The 26,375-nt window shown below is 43.7% G+C and overlaps 1 protein-coding gene across 9 annotated transcripts in view; it reads right to left on the bottom strand.

Moving 5' to 3' along the window:
* The window catches only part of LOC119436503 (probable E3 ubiquitin-protein ligase HERC4), a 335,733-nt gene extending 309,783 nt beyond the window's left edge, over positions 1–25,950 (bottom strand). For 2 of the 9 annotated variants that reach the window (XM_049658148.1, XM_049658145.1), the window contains exons 1-2: positions 25,818–25,944; positions 25,052–25,124 (exon numbers count right to left, since the gene is read on the bottom strand). Coding sequence is in view for 5 of the 9 variants with exons in the window: in XM_049658143.1 (XP_049514100.1) it covers positions 7,593–7,751; positions 25,818–25,845 (187 nt within the window). In the remaining 4 variants the exon portion in view is untranslated. Of the gene's footprint in view, positions 1–7,070; positions 7,095–7,592; positions 7,752–21,091; positions 21,119–25,051; positions 25,125–25,817 lie in introns of those variants that run through there. The other 7 variants (XM_049658149.1, XM_049658146.1, XM_049658151.1 and 4 more) reach the window with 6 other exon arrangements.
* Between the last annotated feature and the right edge of the window lie 425 nt (positions 25,951–26,375).

Genomic DNA, 26,375 nt, shown 5'->3' on the forward strand with positions numbered 1-26,375 from the left:
TTCCAACGAGATTTGTTTAATTGTGCTGCCGTGCCCTGGGCTGCTGTGTGAGCTAATTTTTGACATAGTGTTCTCGTCAAACTATTGCTATTAGCAGGTGATATAGAAACAAACCCAGGTCCTGATACACCTGAAATTTCCCAGCAACTGCAACAAATTTTGAAGGATTTGAAAGAATAAAGGAAAACGCTAACCGCAAAGGACAAGAACTCGAACAACTTCAACCCTAGACAAAAGATTTCGTCTTGCGCGGAAACGGTCACAATCTACAGAAAGTCGTTACAACACTAGAACTAAGGCTGGACGACCTTGAAAATCGCTCTAGACGATCAAATCTAATTGTGTATGGTGTGCCAGAAGAGGACAAAGAAAACGAAGGCGCGTTAGAACTTACAGTAAACGAAAAAATTATCAAAAAGTCCTCAAACTAGAAGCTGTAAGTATCGAACGTGTTCATAGATTAGGAAGGCCAGATACCACTAAAAACAAGACCAATAATTCTTAAACTTCTCGATTTTAGGGACAAAACTAAAATCTTGAGAAGTTGTTTCAAACTAAAGGGATCAGGTTTTTCTTTTCCGAAGATTTTTCACCTCGCGTAAGACTTGAGAAGGAAATTATGGAATTCTGCCAATCAAGGAAAGAATCTGGTGACAAAGTAAATCTAATTTATGATAAACTGCGAATAAATGGCGATATGTTCTACTGGGATGAGGAAAATAATAGTATAGCGCCTTTGAAATCTGGTTCCGTCAATCCTGATCCAAAAAACCAGCAACGCGGCCCTTGAAGCCTGCGTTCCCGCCGAACTTGATATACCACTTATCCTTTTTTAACATAAACGCCCGCACATTGAAAAAAAACTGATTCACTTGAAGCCTTCCTTATTGCATATGAACCAGACTTTCTAACACTAACAGAAACTTGGCTAACAGCTGATATTAAAGATGTTGAGAGAGCCCCTCCCAACTACGCCATCATGCGGAAAGACCGGACGACACGAGACGCGAGGCGTGGCCATTCTAGTAAAGAAGGGAATCCCGTTTTCAGTTTTACCCGATATGCAGACGTTGAGACTATCTTTTGTAAGCTGTGTTTCGCGTCTCGCACTGTAGTCATGGGCTGCGTTTATCGCAGTCCTTCTTCCGGCCTCGAACACATTGTGCCGGTTGCATGAATACATGGAGCGATATGCATCAGGGTCGAGATTAAATCGCAGGTGATTTTAATGTTCCCGAAGTGAACTGGCAGACAATGCAGCATTATTCACCCTGTGCGGATGTATTATTTGATTTTATGTTATCGTTCAACCTCACTCAAATTGTAACTGAGCCTACACGTGTACAGGGATCCATCCATACTAGATTTAATATTCCTCAGCAACCACTTTATAAAAGAAGAAACTAAATTAAGTTCACTAGATGGCATTTCTGATCACAAGATCACCTTTTGCACTATACCACTTCATGACACCGTTATTCCTCAGCAAATTGTCGCATACCGTGACTACAGCAAAGCTAACGACACTAGTATATACTTGATTACCTGATTAATGAATACGACTCATTCCTGCAACTTTCACTTAACAGCAGTACGGACATCGAAACCTTGTCTCGCGTTTGAAGTGATTATATCTCACTGCATAACCAATTACATACAAACTAGAAGAAAGAAACTTGGTAAGCGTAATCCATGGATAACTCGCGACGTTATTCATGCCAAACGTAAAGTAAGCCGAATGCGAAAATTGCTGAAAACTAAACCATTCAAGTTCACGCATCACGATCTCAGCACAGCTATCCAATGTATGAAATCAAAAATCAGAAAGACAGCAAACAGTTCTACTTCACTAATACATTGACAAACTTTTTGAAAACTGCTCCAACCAAGTTTTGGAACTACATTAACCCAAAGAATCGTAACGACAACGGAGCCTCAAATGAAGAAAACAGAAACTCTGCTAACATGCTTAACGACTACTTCTGCTCCGTTTTCACAGAGGACGACGGCACAATATCACAAGCAGGCTCTACTAGAAATGAGACACTAGAGCCGCTTACACTAACCGAAACAGGCATACTTAACCTACTACTGAACTTAGACCCAAAGAACACCTAGACCTGATAGTATACCAAATGCATTCCTTTGCAGATACGCTAGCTGGATGCCAAATATACTTATTAATAATTTTTAACAAATCACTGTCCTCAGGCGCCCTCCTAAGGATTGGAAAACAGCTAAAGTAAAACCAATTCATAAATCAGGAAGCAAAACAGAACCCTCTAACTTCAGGCCAATCTCACTAACATGTACAGTCTGTAAACTACTAGAACACATTATCTTAAAGCACATAACCAAACATCTTGAACAGGAACAAATACTAACAGCTTGTCAGCATAGTTTTTCGCAGAGGAGTTTCCACGGTCACACAACTAATTGAGCTTGTTCACGATGTATCATCAAGCATTGATCAACGAAACAAATAGACCTAATCTTTCTAGATTTTTCAAAAGCTTTCGATCGCGTAACACATCAGAAATTAACTTATAAACTCGAACTTACCTTGGGAAAAGGACCTATTCTCGATTGGATCAAAGACTATCTTACTAATCGCACGCAATTTGTAGAATGAATGAATGAATTCTTTATTAAGAAAAGGGAGGACCGAAGGTCGCTGGTGGGGGAGGAGGGACATACAGGAGAGGTAGACACCCACTAAATCGCGCGAGCCAGGCCGCTAGCAACGCCGAAGTGGGCTAATTTTACCAGGTGATCGGGGTTTTCAAGTGTCGTTCTGTAAAGCTTCAATGTGGCAATGCTGAAAGATATTGCTGTCGTCTCGATACATATTTAACATGGGACAGTGTAAAATGAGATGCTGCAAGTTGGCTTCGCATACGGAGTGGCAGAAGGTGCATATTGTGGGGGCAGAGGCGTCAATGCCCTTTTTTTGGTCAGCCACTGTCTGCCATTTGTGAATTCTGTCAGGGGTAGTAGCTGTGTTGGCAAGTATTTTATTTATAAATATTTCCTGGGATCTGCTGAGGGCGAGGTCCTTAAACATGTGAGGAGGAGTGAGATGTTTGAGTCTCTCCCTGTTAGCGTACTTGAGGAAGCGACGTATTCGTGCCATTTCGAAATGAGAGTTCGGCGGCAAATCCGCATAGGGGTGGTCACCAAGGTCGGGAGACCCGTGTAGGAGAGGTTGGAGACGAAAAGGCAAAACTCCAGATTGTGAGGTGGGAAGACCATGCGCCACCTCGTTACCTCCCCCCTGGGCCCCCACGTGTCCCGGCGTCCAGGCGACCCTAACGTCAATGCCATTCTTCTGCTTGTGCTGTAGAATATGGCGGATGCGTATAGCAGTGATATCTTCCACACTGGGGTCCTCAATGTCCTTTAATGCTTCGAAGGAGTCGGTGTAGATCGTGGATGGCGCGGCATTGTCTTGTAAGGCGGTCCAGATGGCCAAAAGTTCTGCCTGTGCAGGTGTCGCGTAGTTTAGTGTACAAATATAGCGCCTGGCCTCACCGGTCGAGGGTTTGTACCAGGCCAGAGCCATGCGGTCGCCATCGAGTGCGGCGTCAGTAAATATTGCGTTAGCGTCGCACTGATTGTGTCTGTGAGAGAGGCGCTGTCTGGCCGTAGTTGCCCCTGTTGCAAGTGGCGTAGACATCTTGGAGGGTAAAGGGTAGGAAAAGCAAGGGTGGTTTCTTCGGCTGCAGTGTTCCGCGGTTCTACGCGGACGCGTCGGGTGTCCCACAGCAGTGTGTCTTGGCCCTGTGTCGTGAGATGCAGTCGATTATTCAGTGATGTCTGAGCATGTTTGATGATTTCGTCGATGGATGGCAGGGGCGTTAAGTCTTGCAGTTTGCGTATATTCGTGAACCTCGGGAGACCTGTAATTGTCCGAAGGATTTGTAGGTAGAGTACTTGAATGTTTTTTCGGCTGTTTTTGATGGTGTTACGACTGTGCTTCCATAGGTGATTTTGCCAAGTGCGATGGATCTGATGAGGGTGGTGCAGGCTACCTGCCGTGCCCCGCCGAACTTGTTGGAGACGCGCTTTAGTGTGCAAGAGCCTGGGCCATTGCTTTTTGAGCTCAGTCGTCCAAAATTGTCCCTATTGCAACTGTGGATGGGAATCCCAAGAATTTTAACGTGACCGTGGGTGGCCCTGAGTTCATGCTGACCCAATGTCAATACTATTGCCTGTTGTGGCAGGAGCACGCTTCGTCTGCCATTGACACATAGAAGTTGCGTTTTCTCAGGTGCTAAAGTGAGTCCCAGTTTAGGAAGGGTGTCTTCGAGTGCAATAAGGGCAGCTTGAAGTTCGGTGGTCATGTGCTCAATGTTCCCGCCATAGTCTTGTGCTTCTGTCCAAATGGTTATGTCATCCGCATATATGGTTAGCGGGCGCTAGTGCTTGTCTCTAGTTCGCGGGCCACAGTAAGCATGGCCACATTAAAAAGCAGTGGTCCCAAAATCGAACCCTGAGGGACTCCTCGATCGAGATAGTAAGTGGCTGGAACGGCATTGCTGTTGCTGCGAAGTCGAATGGGTCTGGCTTCAAGAAATCTTGCGATCCAGTCTATTGTTCGTTGGCTGGGATATATTCTTGCTAGATTTGAGAGAATTTGATCTTGCTTGACATTGTCAAATGCTTTCCGCATGTCGACAGCTAGGATGTAGTCCGGTGGCCCACTCCTTGAATTTCTATTTAGGACCCTCCGAAGCAGCCAGAGGTTATTGTGGGTTCCCATTTAGGTCTAAATCCGGCTTGGGACGGATGTAAGCCTGGTTTGCAATATTCGATGTAGTGGGTTATCCTGGTATGTATCATCCGCTCAGTGAGCTTACATATGGTTGGTGTAAGCGATATTGGGCGGAGATTGGCGATTTTTGTAGAGTCTTTCCCCGGTTTTGGTATCGGATTGATTATTGACAGGCGCATGTGATCCGGAACAATTCCTTGGGACCACTGCTTGTTTATGACTTCTAGGAGAGCCATTTCCGTTTCTTCTGACAAGTTTCGCAATTTGTAGAAGTAAATCAGCAACATTCAATTAAATCAAGCGTCATATCCGGCATTCCACAAGGAAGTGTTCTGGCTCCAGTTTTAATTCTTATATACATTAATGACCTGCCACTTAATATTTCTGTCAATGTTAGACTTTTTGCTGACGATTGTGTTCTGTATCAGGTAATTAATTCGTATAGGATCATCTAGCTTTGAATGACGCTTTATCATTAGTACATAAATGGTGTAACGAATGGCAAATGACTTTGAACATTAAAAATCGGCTACACTATCAATTACGAGGAAAAGCACAGATCAGAATTCAACTACACTATAAATAACGCCACACTTAACACAGTGAAGGAGTTCAAGTACCTTGGCTTGACATTAACACACGACTTTAGATGGGAACGCCATGTTAACAACGTTACCTCAACCGCACAAAAAAGTTGTTCTTTCTAAACAGATGTCTCAGACTAGCACCCCCAAACACAAAGCTACTAGCATATACACATTTGTCAGATCAGTATTAGAATATGCTAATGTGTTTGGGTTTCCTTTCACTAAAGAACTCATTAACAAACTGGAAGCAGTTCAAAGGAAGGCACTAAGATGTATTTACAATAAGTATAAGTTAACAGACTCACCCACAGAATTGCTAAAAAGGCCGGTATTCTTACCTTACAAAACCGAGCAAAGCTTGTGCAGTTTTAAAATGATGTACCAACTTATTCATAACGAAATAAAATAGACAGCTCAAAATACTTACCCATAACACAAACACGACCCACCCGACATAAACACACTCTAACATTAACGAACACCCAATTCATACGGAAAGTCATAAGCATTCCTTTTTTCCTTTAATGACGCGTGATTGGAACAAGCTGGACCCTACCATTAAAAACAGCCCAACCTATCTGCTTTTTTAAACATAAGTCGACAACAAATTGCATGCTTCACAATTCTGACCTACATGTGTTACCATTCATTTCTGTGCCATTTTATTCTATTTTATTGTATATAAAATTCCAATTTATTTATAGATTATCACCTCTTGTGTAAACCTAATACCTTGTACTTTGTCATAGCTGAGTTCCATTGTTTATTTATGCTAACTTTTGCCTCTTTACCAGTTTTTGCCTTGTATTATTCTGTTATTACGGCCTACCATTCTTTACCAGCTTATAATTGTTATCCTATTTCATTACCTCTTGCTATTCCAAAGCATATGCAATGTATATGTGTAATTAATGCTACGATTTCGTTCACCTTTGACAATTGTCTCCCTCTTTATTACTCCTCGTTCATTTCTTAATACGATTTATTTGCTTTATTATTTCTGCCAACCTCACTGTTTGTCTTTGCTAATTGTCAATGTATTGTATGTAAACTAAATATTGTATTAAGTGGTTGCATTAAATTTGTTAAATATTGCATTAATTGTAAGACAACTATGTACATGCCCTTCTGTTATGATCCCTGATGGGATCGACAGTATTAATAAATAAATAAATAAATAAATCAAATAACATTCCCCTATTTTGATTTTTTTTTATGCAACCCAGTTTATAAGAATGAAATTTCGTGGCCCTTGAATATGTTATAAGTGGGTCCAACTGTAATCGCATTTTTCCAGATCCAGATGTGATATGGTTTGTACGGAAAGCTCGCTTCAAGTTCCCAATTATGATAAGCACGCTGAAACATTGTTTCGTAATTAATTTTTGTTAATTACTGAATAATTACCCCTTATCACCTGTCACCTCGTGGCACCACACAGACAGTATGTCTCCGAAGGAACCACCCTTTTATTTCCAAAAACAGCTATTTTAATTATTACTTAGTCTTCGGTAAAACCACCAGGTATATACTGAAAATGAACAAAAATTAAAGGGTCACATACAATATAGTCCACATTTTTAATCTACAAGTGGTACTAAAACATAAATGGAATAAATTAATGAAATGCACAAGTACTGATTATACAAAAACCCTGCTACTTTTACTTCCCCCTTTTACAAAAAAAAAAAGAAGTCTGGTTTCCTTACCCAGCTTGCGCATAGAGCGATCTTGTCCTATTGGCCAAAGTCATTGGCACCACAGCTGTAGACAGACCCACTTGCAGCAACACAAGGGTGTGCTTGTGGCCACAAGCAACTTCCGTACTGCCCGGGTGCCAAAAACGCCTCACTCGCTCCGGCTGACTCACTGGCGTCTCAGTGTCCACCCCATCTGTAGGCCCAATAATCATTCAGAAGGCCATGACAAAATGCGACCACCATTTTGTAAGATCTACCACAGCAAGATTTGCAAAACAGTTTCTTAAAAGCTGACAGTACATGGTTGTCTAGTTTCAGCTAATTATGAACTACACAGTAGACACCCTACATTATCCACTTTCTACTCTCCACACTGCAGTTTGTTCCACACAGTAAACCTCTGTTTAGTAAACTCAGCAAAAAAAAAAAAACTTGTACAAGCCACTGCAGACACCAAACGCATAAAGCGTTTTCATTCACAAGTGGGCCACCACCTAACTACGGTTCTCTTGGTCATCAGTTCTTCCTCACCTTTGCCTTGCGTAAGGCCAAGCTCTCCATTGGGCCCTAGACCCAGGAATACATCATCATTGGAGCTCCTGAGCCTGGTGATAGCCCCAGTGAAGGACTGGCTCTCCCACTGCCACCAACCCGTCCCTGCTTCTGAATGTGACCGCTTCATACTTGGCACTGCACCACACATCGGGAGAACATGAAGCAATAATAATGTATTTAACAGCAACAAAGAAAACTGGACCCCGAGTGTAGATAGGTAAGATGAGATCCTTCAATAAAGTAAAGCTGGTTCTTTAGACTTGCTATAGAAGACAAGTAAAAAAAAAAAAAAAAGAAAACATCAGTAAATTGCCTCAAGTTTTGAAGCAAGAGTTACAAGTAATATCAAAACAAAATCAAGTGCATGACATTTTTGTTGCTCTCTCAATGTCATAGGTCGGCGCACTCACTCACACTCACTCGCACTCATTCAAAGGCGTGAGTGCGAGTGCGAGTGAGTGCCACTGAGTGTGACTGCAGTTGAGTGCGAGTGCGAGTGAGTGCCAGTGAGTGTGAGTGCAGGTGAGTGTGAGTGGAGTGCCTGTGAGTGGAGGTGAGTGCCAGTGAGTGCCAGTGAATGTGATGCAGGTGAGTGAGAAGTGCGAGTCAGTGTCAGTGAGTGTGAGTGCCAGTGAGTTGTGACTGAAGTGAGTGGGAGTGCAAGTGGGAGTGCGAGTGAGTGCCAGTGAGTGTGAGTGCGAGGGAGTGCCAGTGAGTGTGAGTGCAGGTGAGTGCGAGTGCGAGTGAGTGCCACTGAGTGTGAGTGCGAGTGAGTGCCAGTTGAGTGTGAGTGCAGGTGAGTGCGAGGAGTGCCTGTTAGTGGAGGTGAGTGCGGTTGAGTGCCAGTGAGTGTGAGTGCCAGGTGAGTGCGAGTGAGTGCCTTTGAGTGGAGTGAGTGCGGAGTGAGTGCCAGTGAATGTGAGTGCAGGTTGAGTGCGAGTGCGAGTCAGTGGGTTGTGAGTGGATGGTTGAGTGCGAGTGAGTGCCAGTGAGTGTGAGTGCGAGGAGTGCCAGTGAGTGGTGAGTGGAGGTGGGTGTGAGTGAGTGCCAGTGAGTGTGAGTGAGTGGAGGTGAGTGCCAGTGAGTGTGAGTGGAGGTGAGAGCCAATGAGTGTGAGTGGAAGTGAGTGTGAACATGGTGATGGCTTGTGAGTGTGAGTGGAGATGAGTGAACGTGACTGAGTGCTGTGAGTGTGAACGGGGTGAGTGCTTCTGGGTGTGTAGAGGTGAGTGTGAACGTGACTGAGTGGCAGGTGAGTGTGAACATAAGTGAGTGGTTGTGAGTGGAAGTGAGTGTGAACGTGGTGAGTGCTTGAATGATAAGCATAGGTGATATCGGTTCACCTTGCTTTCGGAAAAATGGACGCACGTTGTGTGTACAAGCTCACTAGCGGTGAATGACTTATCGCACTAGCAGATTGTGCACGCCAAGATAGAAACCACCTCACTAAGGGTCGTAATAATCCAAAGATCAGGGATGAGTGAGACAATGTATAATGAGATGAGCGGATATATTGTATTGCGATAGCAATTATATGGACACTCCAAGAGAACTTCTGCCGTGGTCGTGGACGTCGTTGTGAGGTTCCGTATAAAGTCCGAACACGTAAAATCGTCGCAGTGTGCCGGCGGTACGCTGCGTGTGCGAGTGCAAGCCTGCGAGGGTCAGCCGACAGTTGCTGCTCAATCTCGCGCGTGCGAGGGAAAAGCGGGGCGGATGCGCGCTGCTTCTGTCGTGCGTCAGGCATTGGGGGGGGGGGGGTCTTGCTCCGGCGGCGACCGCGTGGGTGTCATATCTCGAAAGCGATCTGCGACGTGGAAAAAGGGCGCGCGCGCGCACCTCCTCTTCAAAGCGATTTGCGACGTGAACAATGTTCAACTAGAGCCGGTTACTTCGTATGCGCCGTGTTTTAGACGTTTAGTTCGCTTTGAAGCGAGAGGCGGCACGAAGGTCAATTCGCTCGCGGCTATAGCTGCGCCTCTTTACTCCAGCATTCTGACAGCAAGTTTCCGCGGTCATCGAGCGAGATGCGTTCATGTTTACCTGCTCGCGCGTGACACCGTGCTTGTCTATTTAGTTAGTAGGCGAATGTGTACAAGTTTATACGGCCCATTAAACTACTATCCTTACTTCGTATAGCTCTCTACTAATTTGCTATCGCAATCGAAGCTTCGCCTTTCGGGCGAAACTGCCACATTTTCTTTAATACACCAGGGAATATGTATGGGCTGGAGCGCTGATGGCAGACATATCCAAATCATGACTGGCAAATTTTGCCATGACTTCCACTGAGTGAAGACATTTAATGCCGTTTGATTTGCTACAGCTTCGCTGGCCATCCGCCTTCAGAGGGTGGAATGGCTCCTCATTTTCTTCCTGCTTCCCTCTTAAACATACACGTACAGGCTCCTTATATAAACAGACAGAGCGGAAGAGGGACTAGCCAAGTTAACACAGAGTAACAGACATGCACGCTCGCATACATGGAGAAAAAGCAAAGATGCAATGATAGATACCGCTTTGTTCTCCCTTTTGTGTTTGTTTCGGCATTAAGTGGTTGACTAAGTATACGGACAGTCAATCTCTCCCTCTATTTCCCGCTCTCTTGGCTCAATCCGACCGAAGGGGAGCTTAGCGAGCATGGGTGTCAAGCATGCACACGTCTAATGTCAATGACAGAGATATGGACAGAGAGGGTTTGAGGCTGATGTCAATGTTTATGCCACCATGAATAAATTGAAACGAAAACTTTAGTCGTGCTAGTTTTGCTCTACTTTGCAGTGTTAATAAACCAGCTCTCTTTAATAATTTAGTCAATGAATCCGTTAATTTGTATTTATTAAAATATAACCTTATTGCCTTCCTCTGCAGCCCTTCCATTCTTGCAATGAGTTATATTGTGTACGGAAACCAAACAATATTGGCGTGCTCCAGCACTGTTCGAACAAGCATTTTGTAGGCCAGCAAATTTTATCTGGGGCCCCAAGACGAAGGTGTCTTCTCAGAAAGAAGAGTCGGTTTAGTGCTCAGCATGTACATTGATTTCCACTTGAGGTTATTTTGTTAACATGGCTTTCCCATCGGAGAGCGTATGTTAAAGTGACACCTAAATATTTACGCTGAAATGCACAAGTGAGAGGTGTGTCATTAATAATGTAAGTAAACTCAGATATCTGTTTCTTTCTTACTGCTAGCGTTACATATTTTTCAGCATTTAGAGTCATCTGGCACTCCTGACACCACGAAAAGGCAGAATTTTGTATATGGTGATTATCACTGCGATTAATTTCGCGGTACGAAATACAATAGTCAGCGAATAGACGGATGTTACCATGTAATCGGGAAGGCAAATCATTTATGTATATAAAAAATAAAGCTGGGTCCAAAACACTGCCTTGGCGCACTCCCGATGCAACAGGTGCTAAATTAGAAGCTTCGTTATTAATATACACGAATTATGAGCGGTATAGATCGGCACAGTGACTCATGAGTGCACTCACACTCGCACTCATTTCAAAGGGGTCAGTGCGAGTAAGTGGAGGTGAGTGCGAGTGAGTGCCAGTGAATGTGAGTGTAAGTGAATGCGAGTGCGAGCGAGTATCAGCGAGTGTGAGTGCAGGTTAGTGCGTGTGAGTGCCAGTGAGTATGAGTGCAGGTGAGTGCGATTGAGTGCTAGTGATTGTGAGTGCAGGTGAGTGCGAGTGAGTGCCAGTGACTGTGAGTGCAGGTGAGTGCGAGTGTGAGTGAGTGCCAGTGACTGTGAGTGCAGGTGAGTGCGAGTGTGAGTGAGTGCCAGTGAGTGTGAGTGCCAGTGAGTGTTAGTGCAGGTGAGTGCAAGTGAGTACCAGTGATTGTGAGTGCAGGTGAGTGCGAGTGCGAGCGAGTGCCAGTGAGAGCGAGTGCAGGTGAGTGCGAGTGCGAGTGAGTACCAATGAGCATAGGTCGGCAGTGTGGGAGAACACTCACTCACACTCACTCACCATAATTTTTTCCAGGCCCCGTACTCACTCACGTTCACACTCATTTCCACTCACACTCACAGCACTCACTCGCACTCATACTCACCTGCACTCACACTCACTGACACTCACTCACACTCAACTGCACTCACACTCACTGGCACTCACTCACACTCACCTGCACTCACACTCACTGGCACTCTCTTGCACTCACCTGCACTCACACTCACAGACACTCACTCGCACTCGCACTCATCTCCACTCACACTCACAGGCACTCACTCGCACTCACCTGCACTCACACTCACTGGTACTCACCTGCACTCACACTCACTGGTACTCACTCGCACTCACACTGACTGGGACTCACTCGAACTCACACTCACTGGTACTCGCTCGCACTCGCATTCACTTACACTCACATTCACTGGCACTCACTCGCACTCACCTGCACTCACGCTCACTGGCACTCACCTGCACTGGTACTCACTCGCACTCACCTGCACTCACACTCACTGGCACTCGCACTCACGCCTTTGAAATGAGTGCGAGTGAGTGTGAGTGAGTGCACTCATGAGTGAGTGCGCCGACCTATGCTAGTGAGTGCGAGTGAGTGCCTGTGAGTGTGAGTGGAGATGAGTGCAAGTGAATGTCTGTGAGTGTAAGTGGAGGTGAGTGCGAGTGAGCGCCAGTGAGTGTGAGTGGAAGTGAGTGCGAGTGCAAGTGAGTGCTGTGAGTGTGAGTGGAGGTGAGTGTGAACGTGAGTGAGTGGGGGGCCTGGAAAAAATTATGGTGAGTGAGTGTGAGTGAGTGTTCTCCCACACTGCCGACCTATGCTCAATGTTGTATTTTCACCTACAGCATGACTTTCACAAACATAACATTTAATAGTGCACATAAAATGAGCGTGTTCAGTGCCCGTGCTGCCTTTTTCCTGGTTAACTGCTTTCAATTTACAGTTTTTTACATTGTGCTTCTCATAAAAGTTACAACGTGCAAGAAAAAAAGTCAAGTCCTAAATTACCAGTCAAAGGATGCCATCAGAAAAATCCACTGCAGTGAGCACCAGACATTAAAACATCAAATGCAATGATAACAAAATGCACATGACTATCAATATACAAGAAAAATGTTGCAGAAAAGCATTTCAGAGTCGCTGGTGAAGCCTTCAGTCTTGACCACCAATGTCTTGATCAGAAGATAAAGACTGGTCATCCCATCCGCGGAAGCAGCAACGGTGTGCACCGCCACATTGCCCCTGGGGCATACCTGTATGCCGTGGTGTCCAGATGATTTTGATCTGACTATCTCTACTCTTGACCCTCAGGACAAACCCATACAAGCTCCAAAAGAAACATGGCATCTTCAGTAGCCACCATGCATTATGTGTGTATGTCCTGTACCCCAAGTCAATTCTGCCTCAAACAGCTTACCCCACCTGTCCTCTTTTTGAGCAAGTCTCCCCTTTTGCACTCCCAAGAGGTCTTCATCAATAAATATATACATATTAGTTCACAAATCACACTCAGTACTGAAATGGTGACGACCATTACGACAGTTACGTTGACGAGCTGCAAGTTCGACTACCACACTGGCAGAGTTCCGATTTTGAAACTGGGAGAATGGCCACACAGGCATTACAAAGAACAGACTACCATGAAGCATTGCTTACGGATTCTAGCAGGCAGCTTTTATTTTCCAAATATGAAAGTCAGGTTGGCCTGCTCAGGGCAGTTTTACGGGGACTGATCAATCGCTCTCCTGACCAGGTACAGCCTCAGCACAACTCGTCACTCGTCAACTGACCAAGACGACATCACAGGATTTAGTGAACTAAGTGTGCACCGCCAATGCCCTTATTTCACCCCACAGAAGGCATGTGCCTCCCCCTTTTATTTTATAAAGGACTTTCAATCAAGTGATCAGAAGCAGCACTGGGACTGTCAAGGCATACCAGGACAAAATCATAAGCAAGAATAGCCATCAAGGAAGAGGAAAGGTCAGCCACCACAGAAGCTCAATAGATGGAGCAGCACATACGACTTATAGAGGCAATAGTTTTGCTCCCCAACATAAAGAAATGGATTGGTTATTGTCCACGTCACAGAAATCTACAGTGCACAAGCGGACAAGTACAAAGAAGGGTGTAACAGATACACCCTTCTTTGTACTCCTCCACTAATGTGCAACACACTTCTTGCTATTTACCACCTCTTGTTCTTTACAACTTTCACCTTACCTCAACGTACGCAATTTTTAAGCATGAAAGGATCTAGAATTCAAAAATATGAACGCGCAAAAAAAAACACTATACTCAAGTACTTTATGTGTGTTACACAGACATTTTTCTTAATTTGGATATTTACTTCCCTAATGATAGCCGACACAATGTGCTAGCCTTTTTTCCCACTTCATAAGCAAACATTAAAAACTGCAGTCATTCCCACTGAGGCTGCACCGATGAGGCCAGCCTAATGACTTTGAATGACTACATTTTTAAACCACTGATTATAGTAATATCACAATCTCAAATAGTGACAGAGCTATAAATAAAATGCTTGTAAGAGAATTTTCTAGCTGGAAATTGATTTCTTGCACTGTTTCCTTTTAAAAGATCCCTCACCCAGTTTGGGTATTGCAAATAGACAAGCGCAGTGCATTGATAACTAACTGATGATATTGTCTGCCAAGTACCGAGCCATTGCACAACGCAAAAACAGCTGAAATTTTTTATTGAATGGAAGCATGTGCACCCTTCCCCTTGAGGGAGCTCCACTTCACACCGGAGAATCGATGTCACATGCATAAACAGTTCTGCATGACACCATTATGGCATATGAAGTCAGCAAATCATTCAATGCAAAATGTGCAAAACCACCACCACTGGAAGTGCACCACGCGCCGAAAAAGGAAAAGAAAAAAAAAATTGGGATAACACTTCAGCTTTGCTTTTAAGAGTGGAACGCCATAGCATTCAAAGATCCCTGACTGCTTCTCACGCTGCTCGACAACTGCAGCTTAAGCAACCGTAATGGTTACCTGGAAACACTGGCGGCGAACGCTATGCACGAAGGCAAGCTTTCTGGTAGAAACGCGGCCTCTTGCATGGGGCGATAATGGAGATATTGCTTAGCCGCGCCAAAAAAATTACATAATTTTCAGGTTTCCATTTTTGTTTCGTACTTGTAACATTTCAGGCATGCACTGTGGGTGTTTTGTTTCATGACATTTGTTTGTGGATTGTCATTCTCAAAATTCCGAGGAATAGCTTTGCTAAGAATGCAAGACAAGGTATGAGCAACATTAATGATAAAATGGTGTGGCATACCCAAATATATTTGGAGGGCCTGCGTGGTTGGGGATGATTTTCTCGGCCGCGGGCGCCGAAGCCGACGCCGGATTTTCTGCGACACGGGGCCCTTAATGCTATCGCATTAAAAAAGGAGGTGAGGCTCGTAATGCAGTCTCTCATGTCCGATATGAAAAAAAGGCAGGAAAGGAGGCAAAGAAGCCTGCTTCCTGGCGGCATGGCAATGCAACATTACAGTGCAACCCTTTGACACGATTCTGTATAATACGTTTTTCAGGGTAACATGTTTCTTTTTCTTTTCCCGGTAATACAATTTGGTTGGATAATACGTTGGATAATGCAATTTTCAGATGATACGCTTTGTTTTCTGGTTCCCGTGAAGATCTAATCAACGAGATTCCACTGTACATTTCTCCCACCTCCTCTAGCTTTGACCCAATTTGAAACTGCTTGTGGTAAAACTCAACCTAGACTGCATTTTACATCTCATGTACAAACAAATTTTCGGATAGCGTTCAGTGAGGGGTGCTTTAATGTCCAGGGAATACAGTGTGCTACTGTGGAACTGCTGGCAGTCAAAGGGCTAGTGAGTATAAGAACCTAATTATTCTAGATATACTTGGAGAACCAAGGCTATGCAAGCAGCCCAGTTACAAGTCCTTCAGGCAGCAGCAAACTTAATCCTTAATGCCTGTTAGCCCAATCTTCTTCCGTGAAAAAATATATAATAAATTAAAGTGAAATTACATTGAAAGTCATCAACTTTTTTACGGCAAGCAGCATGGCTTCCGTAGCCGTCTCTCGACAACAACACAACTTTTCGAAATTACTCATGCTTTTGCTACAGCCTTAAACTGGAGAGAACAAATTGATGTTATTACTATAGATCTGTCCAAGGCTTTCGACAGAGTGTGTCATGTGAAGCTTTTACACAAACTGCACGACTTTGGTATTGATGAACAAATTATCAATTGGATCAAGGCTTATTTAACTAACAGAGAACAGTTTGTGGTAATAGACGAAGAATGCTCTTCGACTGCATCAGTTTCATCCGGGGTTCCGCAAGGGTCCGTTCTGGGTCCTATATTGGTTTTATTATATATCAATGATATCGTGAAGGACATACATCCTCTCGTCGAAGTTCGATTGTTTGCGGATTATATTGTGTTATTTTGTCACATAAAAAGCCTGCAAGACCAGATCGTGTTGAATAACTCTTTGAAAGTTGTATATGACTGGTGTGTAAAGTGGAACATGCTAATCAATTATGAAAAGTCTACTTCTATGATTGTGTCTAAGAAGAAGACACCATTTGTGTTCCCATACATAATTAACAACATAGACATAGAACGTTCCAGTAAATTAAAATATTTAGGAATTACGATTTCTCATGACATGAACTGGAGTGATCATGTACAAAATATATGTGGAACAGCCCAACGAAAACTTGGATTCCTACGGCGAAAACTAAAAGATGCACAACCGGATGTCAACTAAAAGCATATAAATCAATAGTAAGGCCAACTCTGGAATACGCAAGTATAATTTGGCATCCGAATCAGAAATATCTCATTGACAAGCTTGAGTGTGTTCAGAGAATGGCAGTGAGGTTTGTATTTTCCTGTTACCGAAGAACGCAGTCCGTAACAGAACTTCTTACACGTGCGGAGCTGCCAACTTTGGCTGTTCGCAGAAAAATTGCTAGGCTTAAGTACCTTTACCAGCTCTATCACAATGCATTCAATTTGGATTCCGGCTTATACTTCCGGCCGCCCGGTAGACGGTCATCACGTACTAACCATCCATTTGCAGTTATGCCCTACGTGCCAAGAGTTGACGTCTATAGATATTCGTTTCTGCCTAAAACAATTATAGAATGGAATAACCTTGACCGACGAGTATTTGACAATACTTGTTCATTAGAAACTTTTGAAAAAGAGTTGGAACTGTGCTGTATTGATTGAATGTACCCTTCCCACCCTGTAACAGCCCGGAAGGGCTAACAGTATTGGAAAATAATAAAAATTCTGGAGTTTTACATGCCAGAACCACGGCGTGACTGCGAGGCACACCGTAGTGAGGGACTCCAAATTAACTTTATCCACCTGGGATTCCTTAACGTGCACCCAACGCATGGTACACAAGCATTTTTGCATTTCACCCCTATTGAAATGTGGCCGCCATGGCCACGAATCGAACTTGCAACCTCGTACTAAGCAGCGCTACCCCATAGCTGTTAAGCCTTCATGGCAGGTTATATAACAGAACAGGAAGGGGGCAAAATGAGTTCCTAAATATGTCAAGTTACAGTGGAAGCGAAGATGTGCCAATAGATGGTCTATTAAGAACCCACCTGTTTCTTTTATTTCAAGCTAGACAATATATAGCTTTTGACAGCTGCCTCCCCCCCCCCCCTTTTTGTGTGTGTGCGCGTGCGTGTATGTGTGGGGGGGGGGGGGGGTGAACCGTTTATTCTTCCCTTACAATTCAGGCAATAATAAAACTAACAGTTTTATTAATTGTGAAAATTTATGCATAGCATCAAATATCAATTTGGTTCAACATTTTCCTGATATACACTTGACCCCAGTTATACCAAACAGGTTCAAACTTGTTAATCTGAAACTTTTTTCATGCATTATTTATATATGAATTTCTGATCTCCAGTGGATAAAAGATGCCAAGCAATAAATCATTTATTGAAAACAAAGCTATGCATAGTAGTCAGTAATTTTTGCCAATGCGCTAGTGCTCCTCTATGTCACCAAGAATGGTGTTCTTATTGCGCTAGATTGTGTAGACCTGCTCCAGTTCACTTCTCAATGTTGGTACAGAAACGGCAAAGCACATCCACCATAAAAATGCATCCTGAAGCATCACACAAGGAAGCTCCTTCCTCAAGTGGCAGCAGACACCCCGAGTTCGATATATCTAACACCCAGTTCATTATGAAGGAAGTATTTTTACATAATAAGTCCGCAAGTTTTCAGTGTTCGATATAGAGAATTCATTTTGTCCGCATTTAATATATTCGTGTTCAACTGTATTTAGCAAAACCAGAAAAACATGCAAAAGTTAAAATTCTACAGATTCAAATAAAAAATTGTTTTTGTTTCAGAAATTGAGCAGCCACACTGATTTGCATGCATTCCCTTTTGAGCCATTCTACCAGAAGCACCTTATTTCTACAAGGGGTCCCTTGGTTTGGTAATTTTCTCCCACTTTTCCTTGCTTGCTCATTCCTTCCTATGCTTGAGAGTTAAGCTCTTTCCTCAACGAGTCTTTCGGCAATAATATTGTAGAGCTCGTACTAGGCCAACTCTTATCAATTCAGTAACGCTATGGAGAGACTGATGTTTTCAGAACTGCCACCACCCTGTCACTGGTTCCAGTTGCAGGCCTGCAGCTTTGATTGTAAAATCTGGTTGATTGTTAATTGATTAGTTTTAGGTTTTACTTATCTACAGTTTAAAGCAATCATGTTTGCCTTTTGTGCTTATTTGGTACAAATTTCAAAGTTTTAACCCTTTAATGCTGATTGTCACGAATTCGTGACATACCGAATTAGTGCAGTCTAAGCCCTGAGAATATGTTTTCTGGCTCGAATTCTGGTTGTCACACATTCACGACATACAATGCTTTCCAACGCTAACATGTGGAGCGAAGTAGGCGCAATAGCAAGAGGCTGTTTACCACTGTTAGGAGTCACAATCAACAAGGCACTTGCATGTGCAATGTCAGCTACAGTATAGACCACTTATAATGTAACCGCTTATAGTGCAGGACCGGATATAGTGCGGTCTTTTCAGACTCCCGTTAATTTTCCCATAGCACTCCATGTATACGCATACTGCTTACAGTACAGCTGCACGAGACGAAATACCAGTTATAATGCGGCTTCCGTGGGAAAATCTCACCGACAAGGGCGGTAGCGAGCACGCTAATCAACGAGGTGCGCCCACCAATGGGAGAGGAGATCAACGAGGGCGATGCGGAGGAGGAGCATGAGACGTGGAGCATGAGTCCAAGGGCGATAAAATCGTCGCCGCGCACCGTATGTGCAAGTGAAAGCGCAGGAGACGCGCGCCTGCATAGGGAGCGAACGCACAGCGGAGAGCAAACGTGACTTCCATCGCGCAAAAGGCCGCGGGATAAGGGAGGGAGGGGGGCGACACTGTGCTGCGGCACCAAATGTGTACCTTGCAACCGGGCGCAAGGAGAACTGGTGACGCAATCTCCCACGTGAAAGAAGCAAAGCGGGAAGGCAGCACGGGAGGGGGCGGCTTGTACTCTGCCAACAAATGCGTTCGCACCCGAGCCGGCTGTCTGTGTTGTCGCGCGCACCGTATTTTGAAAGTGGTCTCCACACGGCTCTGACCTTTGTATGCGCTGTGCCGGCGCTGTGCTTACGCCGCTCAGTTTCCATTGAAGCGATCGACCGCACGAACCTTCGCTTGCTGCGGCGGCCGCGTTTCCCCACGCCCGCGTTTTGACAGTGGTTGTCTGTGGTCATCGAGTCTATTCCTGTTTGCTTGTGCGCGTTGACACAACGCTTGTTAATTCAGTTAGTAAGCAAATGAGTCAAGTTTATGCAGCCGATAAAACTACTATCCCTATATACTCATAGCTCTCTACTAATCTGCTATCGCAATTGATGCTTCGCCTTTCGAGCGAAACTGCGACATTTTTTTTTAATTATTACTTTGTCTGCTTCATGCGAAGATCATGGGTACTTCGACATTAACCTTTCAACGTTTGTAAATTTAAACGGATGCAAAACTCCCAGTCGCACGCTCCGATTCTCGGATATGCGCGGTCTACATGTTTTGCATACGTGCAGAGCTTGAAGATCGTTGTTTTGGTTATAGTGCGGTACCGCTTATAGTGCAGATATTCACGACTCCAACGATTTACGTTATAAGCAGTATACACTGTATTTTCTACAGGTTTTGTAAATGAAGTCAGATTATGCTTCCAAAATTTTCTTCAAATTTCTTACATCTCGGAGTTTACGATGGGTACCTATGTAGTGAGCTGGAAAATGCAGTTAATTTTGGCATTACTGCTTTGGCTACAGTATGCCGTGAATTCACAACACTCAGCATTTGCGGCACTCAATAGCTGCAGGAATATGTTGTCCAAAGACCTGGAAAGTGCTTGAATTTTCAGCAGGGAATGAACGTTAGGTTCTTTTAAGTAGAAAGGAGCTTTGTGCACACCTTCTGCAGGAGGATATATGCAACAATAACTGCCTCGAAGAAAGGTCATGCGATCTCAGCGTTTCTAGCCCATGGCATAGCCAAGAAATTTTTTTTGGCGGTGGGAGCACGTACTTGATTGGAGTAGGGGGTTGGGGGCGGGGCAGGCAGGTGTCATAAGTCGTTTTATGCCAGATCCTAGCCACACGAAAATATCAGGTGGGGGAGGGGGACCCATTCATTAAATATGTGGTCATCTTTAGCGCAAAATAAACAGCTTTGTACAAGTTAAGCCAGGAACTGCCTCAGCCGAATTGCTTTTCCTTCTGATATGTGTGCAACATTTTTTGACCAATGTGCTGGATGTCGCGCCATGCCCCAAAGTTCATAGAATGCCGCCAAAATATTGGCGGCACTCCATTACGAGGGCTAAATGAACTTAAAATATCCTGCAACAATTCTTTCTGCCATGCCTTTAATAATTCTAACCCCCTTAAAGGGTTAAGATTAACTACAATTAAAGCATGAATTAATTGGATAATAAATAGGGGTGTGTGAACATTTCAAATACCCCCCCCCCCCCCCAGATCAAATCATTTTTGCCATTCAATTTCGATTCGAGAATTCACTATTTTAAGTTATCCAATATACACTTCTCTTCTAATATAAGGGCTAACAACATTTATTCGAGTTTCGAGGGAGAGAGACTGACTCAAGGGCGGATACTTCCAAATAATTCTGTTGCAGGAGAGCCACGATTGGAGTGCAGATGCACCAGTTCCTACACGAACACATGGGGCAGATAGCTCCCCCCCCCCCCCCCGCTCAATAATTTCCAGCAAATAAAACAAAATTTGCTTTTAGGCAGATTATATATGACTGCCGCCTCGATTTAGGCAAGGCAATGTATTATTTGGCTAGTCTCACCATGTTTGCATCCCTTTAAAACAATATGTGGTGCCATAGTATCACATTTGTCTTGTTCAATGAACACAACACACTACTTGCATCTGCTGCTGTTCCCTTGTTGCATTACTGTCATTGTCGTGGTACACCAGATCCCCAGTTGACCAGATGTGAATGTCATTGCATATATTAAAATAAGTCATTACAAAACAGACATGTAAACTTCATTATTCACTTTGTTTACAAATGAAAATATATTCTATAGTTGATCCGATACTTGGAGGTAGTTTTTCCTCAAATATTCGTATGCAATTCAGAAATTTCAGTATTTGAACACGCCTACTTTTAAAGCATTGTTAGACATATTTTTCAAATTTGTACATTCCACAAATAGTTGATGGCTACCAAGAGTCCAGTGTCCATTCACATTCAGTTCCTGATCTTTCTTTCAGTACTGAAAGCATTGACATGATGTCAATGCTTTCAGTACTTGCATACCTAATTGCCTGCTTGTACTTTTGTGGCAAGTGTTCCTGTAAAAATAAACTGTACCGCTTGTAATTTTTGCAACTTTTCAAAAGCTGATTAGATGTAAAAAATATCCTTGGTAATTATGATAATTTTTGGAACAGTACTAATCATGTGCAGAAAGAAGCTTCGGTACTGGCTTAAAGGGCCCCCTCTGCCTCACCAGGATTGGGTATTGCAAACATACAAGTGCGATGTGCAGATCACGCACCGACAATCGTCTTCGCAAAGTATCAAACCACTGCTCAGCCCAAGAACAGCTGAAATTTGAAATGAAAGCGTGTGTGCCTTTTCTCGTGAGGTAGACCTGCTTCCTCCTGGAGAATCCAGGTCATACTCATAAATGCCTCTATGACAAAGACACTGCCTGCAAGTAACTGATTGCGGCATGTAACTTCAGTCAATCATCCAATGCAGAACACTAAGCCACCACTGGAGGTGTGCTGCACAGCTAAAAGGCAACAGAAGAAAAAAAAAAAAAAAGAGAGAGGCGGGTCTCATGACATAAATGTGATGCGAACCCTCAGCTTTTGTATAGGAAAATGTAGGGAAGGAATGTCATTTGTGGATGTTCAAAAAAGGAAAGAGTCTATATTGGAAGTGAAGCTCAGCTCCTAGCAGCATGGCAAAGTGACATCTTCATTTTTCTTATCTCCTCTAAGATTGAAACAATGTAAAAAAAAAAAAAAATTATACCACCTGGGAGCTTTAAAGTGCCCCTAAAAGCACAGCGTCTTTGCCCCCATCAAAATGCGGCCACCGCAGCCAGAAATCGAACCCGCGACTGCCCTATGGTCACATCCAGTGTGATATATATTGAAAGACGGAAGACGACCAGGACAGGCAGCACTGGCAGACCCGTTTATTCTGCAGGCACGGCCCAGGCTCAAACACGAAGAAGAAGACAAACAGGAATGATGATGGCTATGTAAAAATGAGAACGACGACGTACGTTAAATGTGCTTACACTAATTTCCCCCCCCCTCGTGGAAGCAGCCAACCTGGCCGCAATTTAAAGATCGGCTGAATGGGGAATAAAGTGCTTCATGCGGGAGACGTGAACAATTTCTGCACTACGACGACGGCGGTCCACGACGGAGTGAAGCGGAGTGACTCACTGCAGAAGTTTGTTGTAGGACTGTGTAGGGCCCAATGTACCGGTGAAGGAATTTCTCGCAAAGTCCAGGGGTTCGAACCGGCGTCCATAGGAGGACTTGGTCCCCAGGATGGAAGGCGATGTCGCGGTGTTTACTGTCACAGCGACGTTTTCTTTAAAAAAAAAAATTAAATTATGGGGTTTTACGTGCCAAAACCAGTTCTGATTATGAGGCATGCCGTAGTGGGGGACTCCGGAAATTTGGACCACCTGGGGTTATTTAGCGTGCACCTAAACCTAAGTACACGGGTGTTTTCGCATTTCGCCCCCATCGAAATGCGGCCGCCGTGGCCGGGATTCGATCCCGCGACCTCGTGCTCAGCAGCCCAACACCATAGCCACTGAGCAACCACGGCGGGTGACGTTTTCTTTCTTCTTGGGTAGCGGCGGTGTTGCGACAAGCAATTTCACGGCAATGCACGACTCGAGCTACAAACTCTTCTGGGAGGGAGGTGTTAGGCAAAGCAGAAGAGAAAAAGAATTCGGTGTCGAAGACGGAGGAGGCAGATCGTCCATACACAAGAAAGAAAGGGCTGTAGCCGGTAGTTCGTTGTGTCGCAGTATTATAAGCGAATGTATCAAAAGGAAAGTCTACATAGGTCTACATTTACACAGATTGTACAGGTCATGGTGAATTACCAGCATTCAATGACTGCCTGTGACATATTCAACTGAAAAAGCACTTATTTGGCACAGAATAAAAAATACATTGCGCAAGAGTTATTGTTTGCTCGAATGTTCTGTCTTTTTTTTTATGGACCGGAGGGGGTGAGTTTTATTGCTTTTTGTGCAGAAAATGGTCCAATGCAATCGCTCTGTCTACCCAATGACGACCATTTATTTGCTTAGGTGTGGCAGTGAATGTGTATGATAAATGAGAAAATAAAGGTTATTACAAATATTATTATTTAAAGGATCCTAAACACCATCTTTAAGGCAACAAATGTTTAACCATTCGATAAAAAAGTAGGCAAACAAAAGTAGCGATATAAAGTAGGGTAAAATATTGTGCACCAAAAGGAATTGAGAAGTTGCAAAATTTCATAGCCAAACTCTGAACAAGAAGTAGCAATATGTGCCTGCTTTTTTTTTTTTTCTTAGTTCTCATTAATGGCATACTAAAGTATTTTGTTTCAGCACCACTAAAAAAGACTGCGACAGCACGCTGCTGTAAAACGGTAACATGATGCAGATGCACAATGGCAGCAATACTCATGGGCATACCTGTACCATGCTTACAGAAAGCTAAATGACAATTTTCAAGCAGACATTACCTTCACCAAGATTGAAAAATTACAAAGCTTCAGGAACTTCTCATTTTAAGAGTGGTAGTTAGTTCCACGGCTGTTCAAAACTGCATATAATTCTATTTCTGAAACCCACTGAATCTCAAGCAAAGCTAAATACATGCAGCATGCTAATCAGATAGCCACTGTATAATTATATGCACAAAGGTGTACAGATGTCTACAACCATCACTGGAGTAACTGTATAAAGTTTTCAAAGTGATTAGCATTACCGTGGCATGTTACCATTCTTCTACAACATATAGTGTTCTTCTTTCTGGGGTTTTACGTGCCAAAACCAGTTCTGATTATGAGGCACGCCGTAGTGGAGGGCTCCGGATTAATTTTGACCACCTCGGGTTCTTTAACGTGCACTACAACGCAAGCAGACGGGCGTTTTTGCATTTCGCCTCCATCGAAATGCGGCCGCCGCGGTCGGGATTCGATCCCGCAACCTCGTGCTCAGCAGCGCAACGCCTTAGCTGACTGAGCCACCGCGGCGGGTTACATATAGTGTGCTTTACGTCATACTTCAAATCATGTTTAAATTACTGTATTGTAGGAATGTTGGCTTTTTTCACAAACATTCACGGCTCATACACAAAAACCTTCTATCATTATTCCGCATCAACACACATCGCAGTTGTACCATGGCACAGTGCTTCAAGTTTGTGTAAGCCAGTCAGGCTCGTTTGGTCTGTTTACTGCAATTATTGATAATAGGACTAACAATAACTCTCAATCCTCATTCTAGAAAGAAGATCCAGCACTTAATGGTGCACTAAGACAAACAAGCCTATTTGTTGACAAATCACACCAGACAGTACGTCATACATGGAGAAAGCAGCAAAAGCCAATGTCCTGCAACCACTTCTTCCTTATGCAGTGTGTCATTTACTTTCTTTATACATCAGCACCTGGCTACACATTCTTCATGCAACCATCCAGGGTGTGGTAATACAAATATATATTGAGGTCACTTCTTGCACTGATACTGTTCACAGGCTGATACTGTTCACGCCAAGTTTAATGACTGCACTAAATCATTTTTATAAGTAGGTTTTGATTCCGCTCAAGTTTTTCAGGACTCACCTCTATGTCAGAACTTCCAGCTGTTTTCACTGGATGGCAGTGCAAAATTAAGCGTCAAACTGCAGGTACATGCCTGAAAAAGCGAGAACAGCAGCGCCTAGTCTTGTTCTAGATGTTTCTACCGAGAGCAAGCTGCATGCCAGTTGCGGCTGAATACAAACATGTGTGTCAGTCTAAATAATATCACCCCATGTGTGTCAGTCTAAATAATATCACTGTGGGAAAATGTTCAAACTACACCAATGCATTTTTGTTTTTTTTTATTCTGAACGAAGTTGAAACGGAGAATTAAGTAAACAACTATTGGTAATGAGTGAAATTCGCGCCGCGGTCGCCAACAGCAAAATGCGCTATTGCGATTTTCCTCAAGTGATAAGGAAGCGAACTGATGTATTACACACATGTAAACACGATTACACGAGTAAACACGTCATTACATAAGCTTCAAAAGTTCGCAGCAGAAAGAGCAAATGAATAAAACTGCTGAATAAGCATAGGTGCGGAATATCACATCATATTCAAACGCATTTGGCGGACGAGTTAATAGCTTTAATTACGAGTAAGCAGTTTCAGTGAGCACAAGCTGCACAGGTCACCAATGCGCTCAGTAGTGCGACAACATGCGATAATAATAACACAGGAGGCGTCAAGCACAGCAGACGGGTAATACAATAATACAAGTAAGCTAAATAGCACCAGAGGATACAACTTCAACTGAATCATTGCCATTTTATAAACGCCGATTGTCTGGCACTGTTTTACACACCTTCAAAGGCATCCCAGATGCGCAGCATCAATCTATCAGTGCTTGTGAATTCGTGTCGTTCGCGAGATTCGCGTTTCACGGCTCAGCACGACACGATATGATACGGTACCTGCAACGCTACAAGCCTGTATTACAGTGTATGAATGCGAATACGGCAGAGTACAGCCAGCTCTGGCCAGCTATTGGGCTTCTGCGTTGCCCAGGGGGCGCTGCAAATGACTAGATGGATTGATAAATAGATGGATGCTATGAGCGTTTCCTTTGAAACAGGGTAGTGGGTTGCGTCACCAAGCCCTTGTTATTATTTTGCCTAATGTCCTACCTTTATTGTTGAGAAACACACAAATACAAAGAATTCAAGGCATCATTTTTTTAACCATTACTGCGAACTCTGTTTCTGTACGTATCCGTTGTTTGTGGTCTCCCTACCTTTCTACCACCAAACCTACAACCGCCTCTTATTAGAGTGTACTAGATAATACACTCTACTAGTACACTCTACCTCTTATCAATCTCTACAGCGGACATGTTTACTTTGCCCATGCTATAGTGCCTAGA

This window comes from Dermacentor silvarum, chromosome 1 (assembly GCF_013339745.2).
Source record: "Dermacentor silvarum isolate Dsil-2018 chromosome 1, BIME_Dsil_1.4, whole genome shotgun sequence".
Taxonomy (NCBI): domain Eukaryota; kingdom Metazoa; phylum Arthropoda; class Arachnida; order Ixodida; family Ixodidae; genus Dermacentor; species Dermacentor silvarum.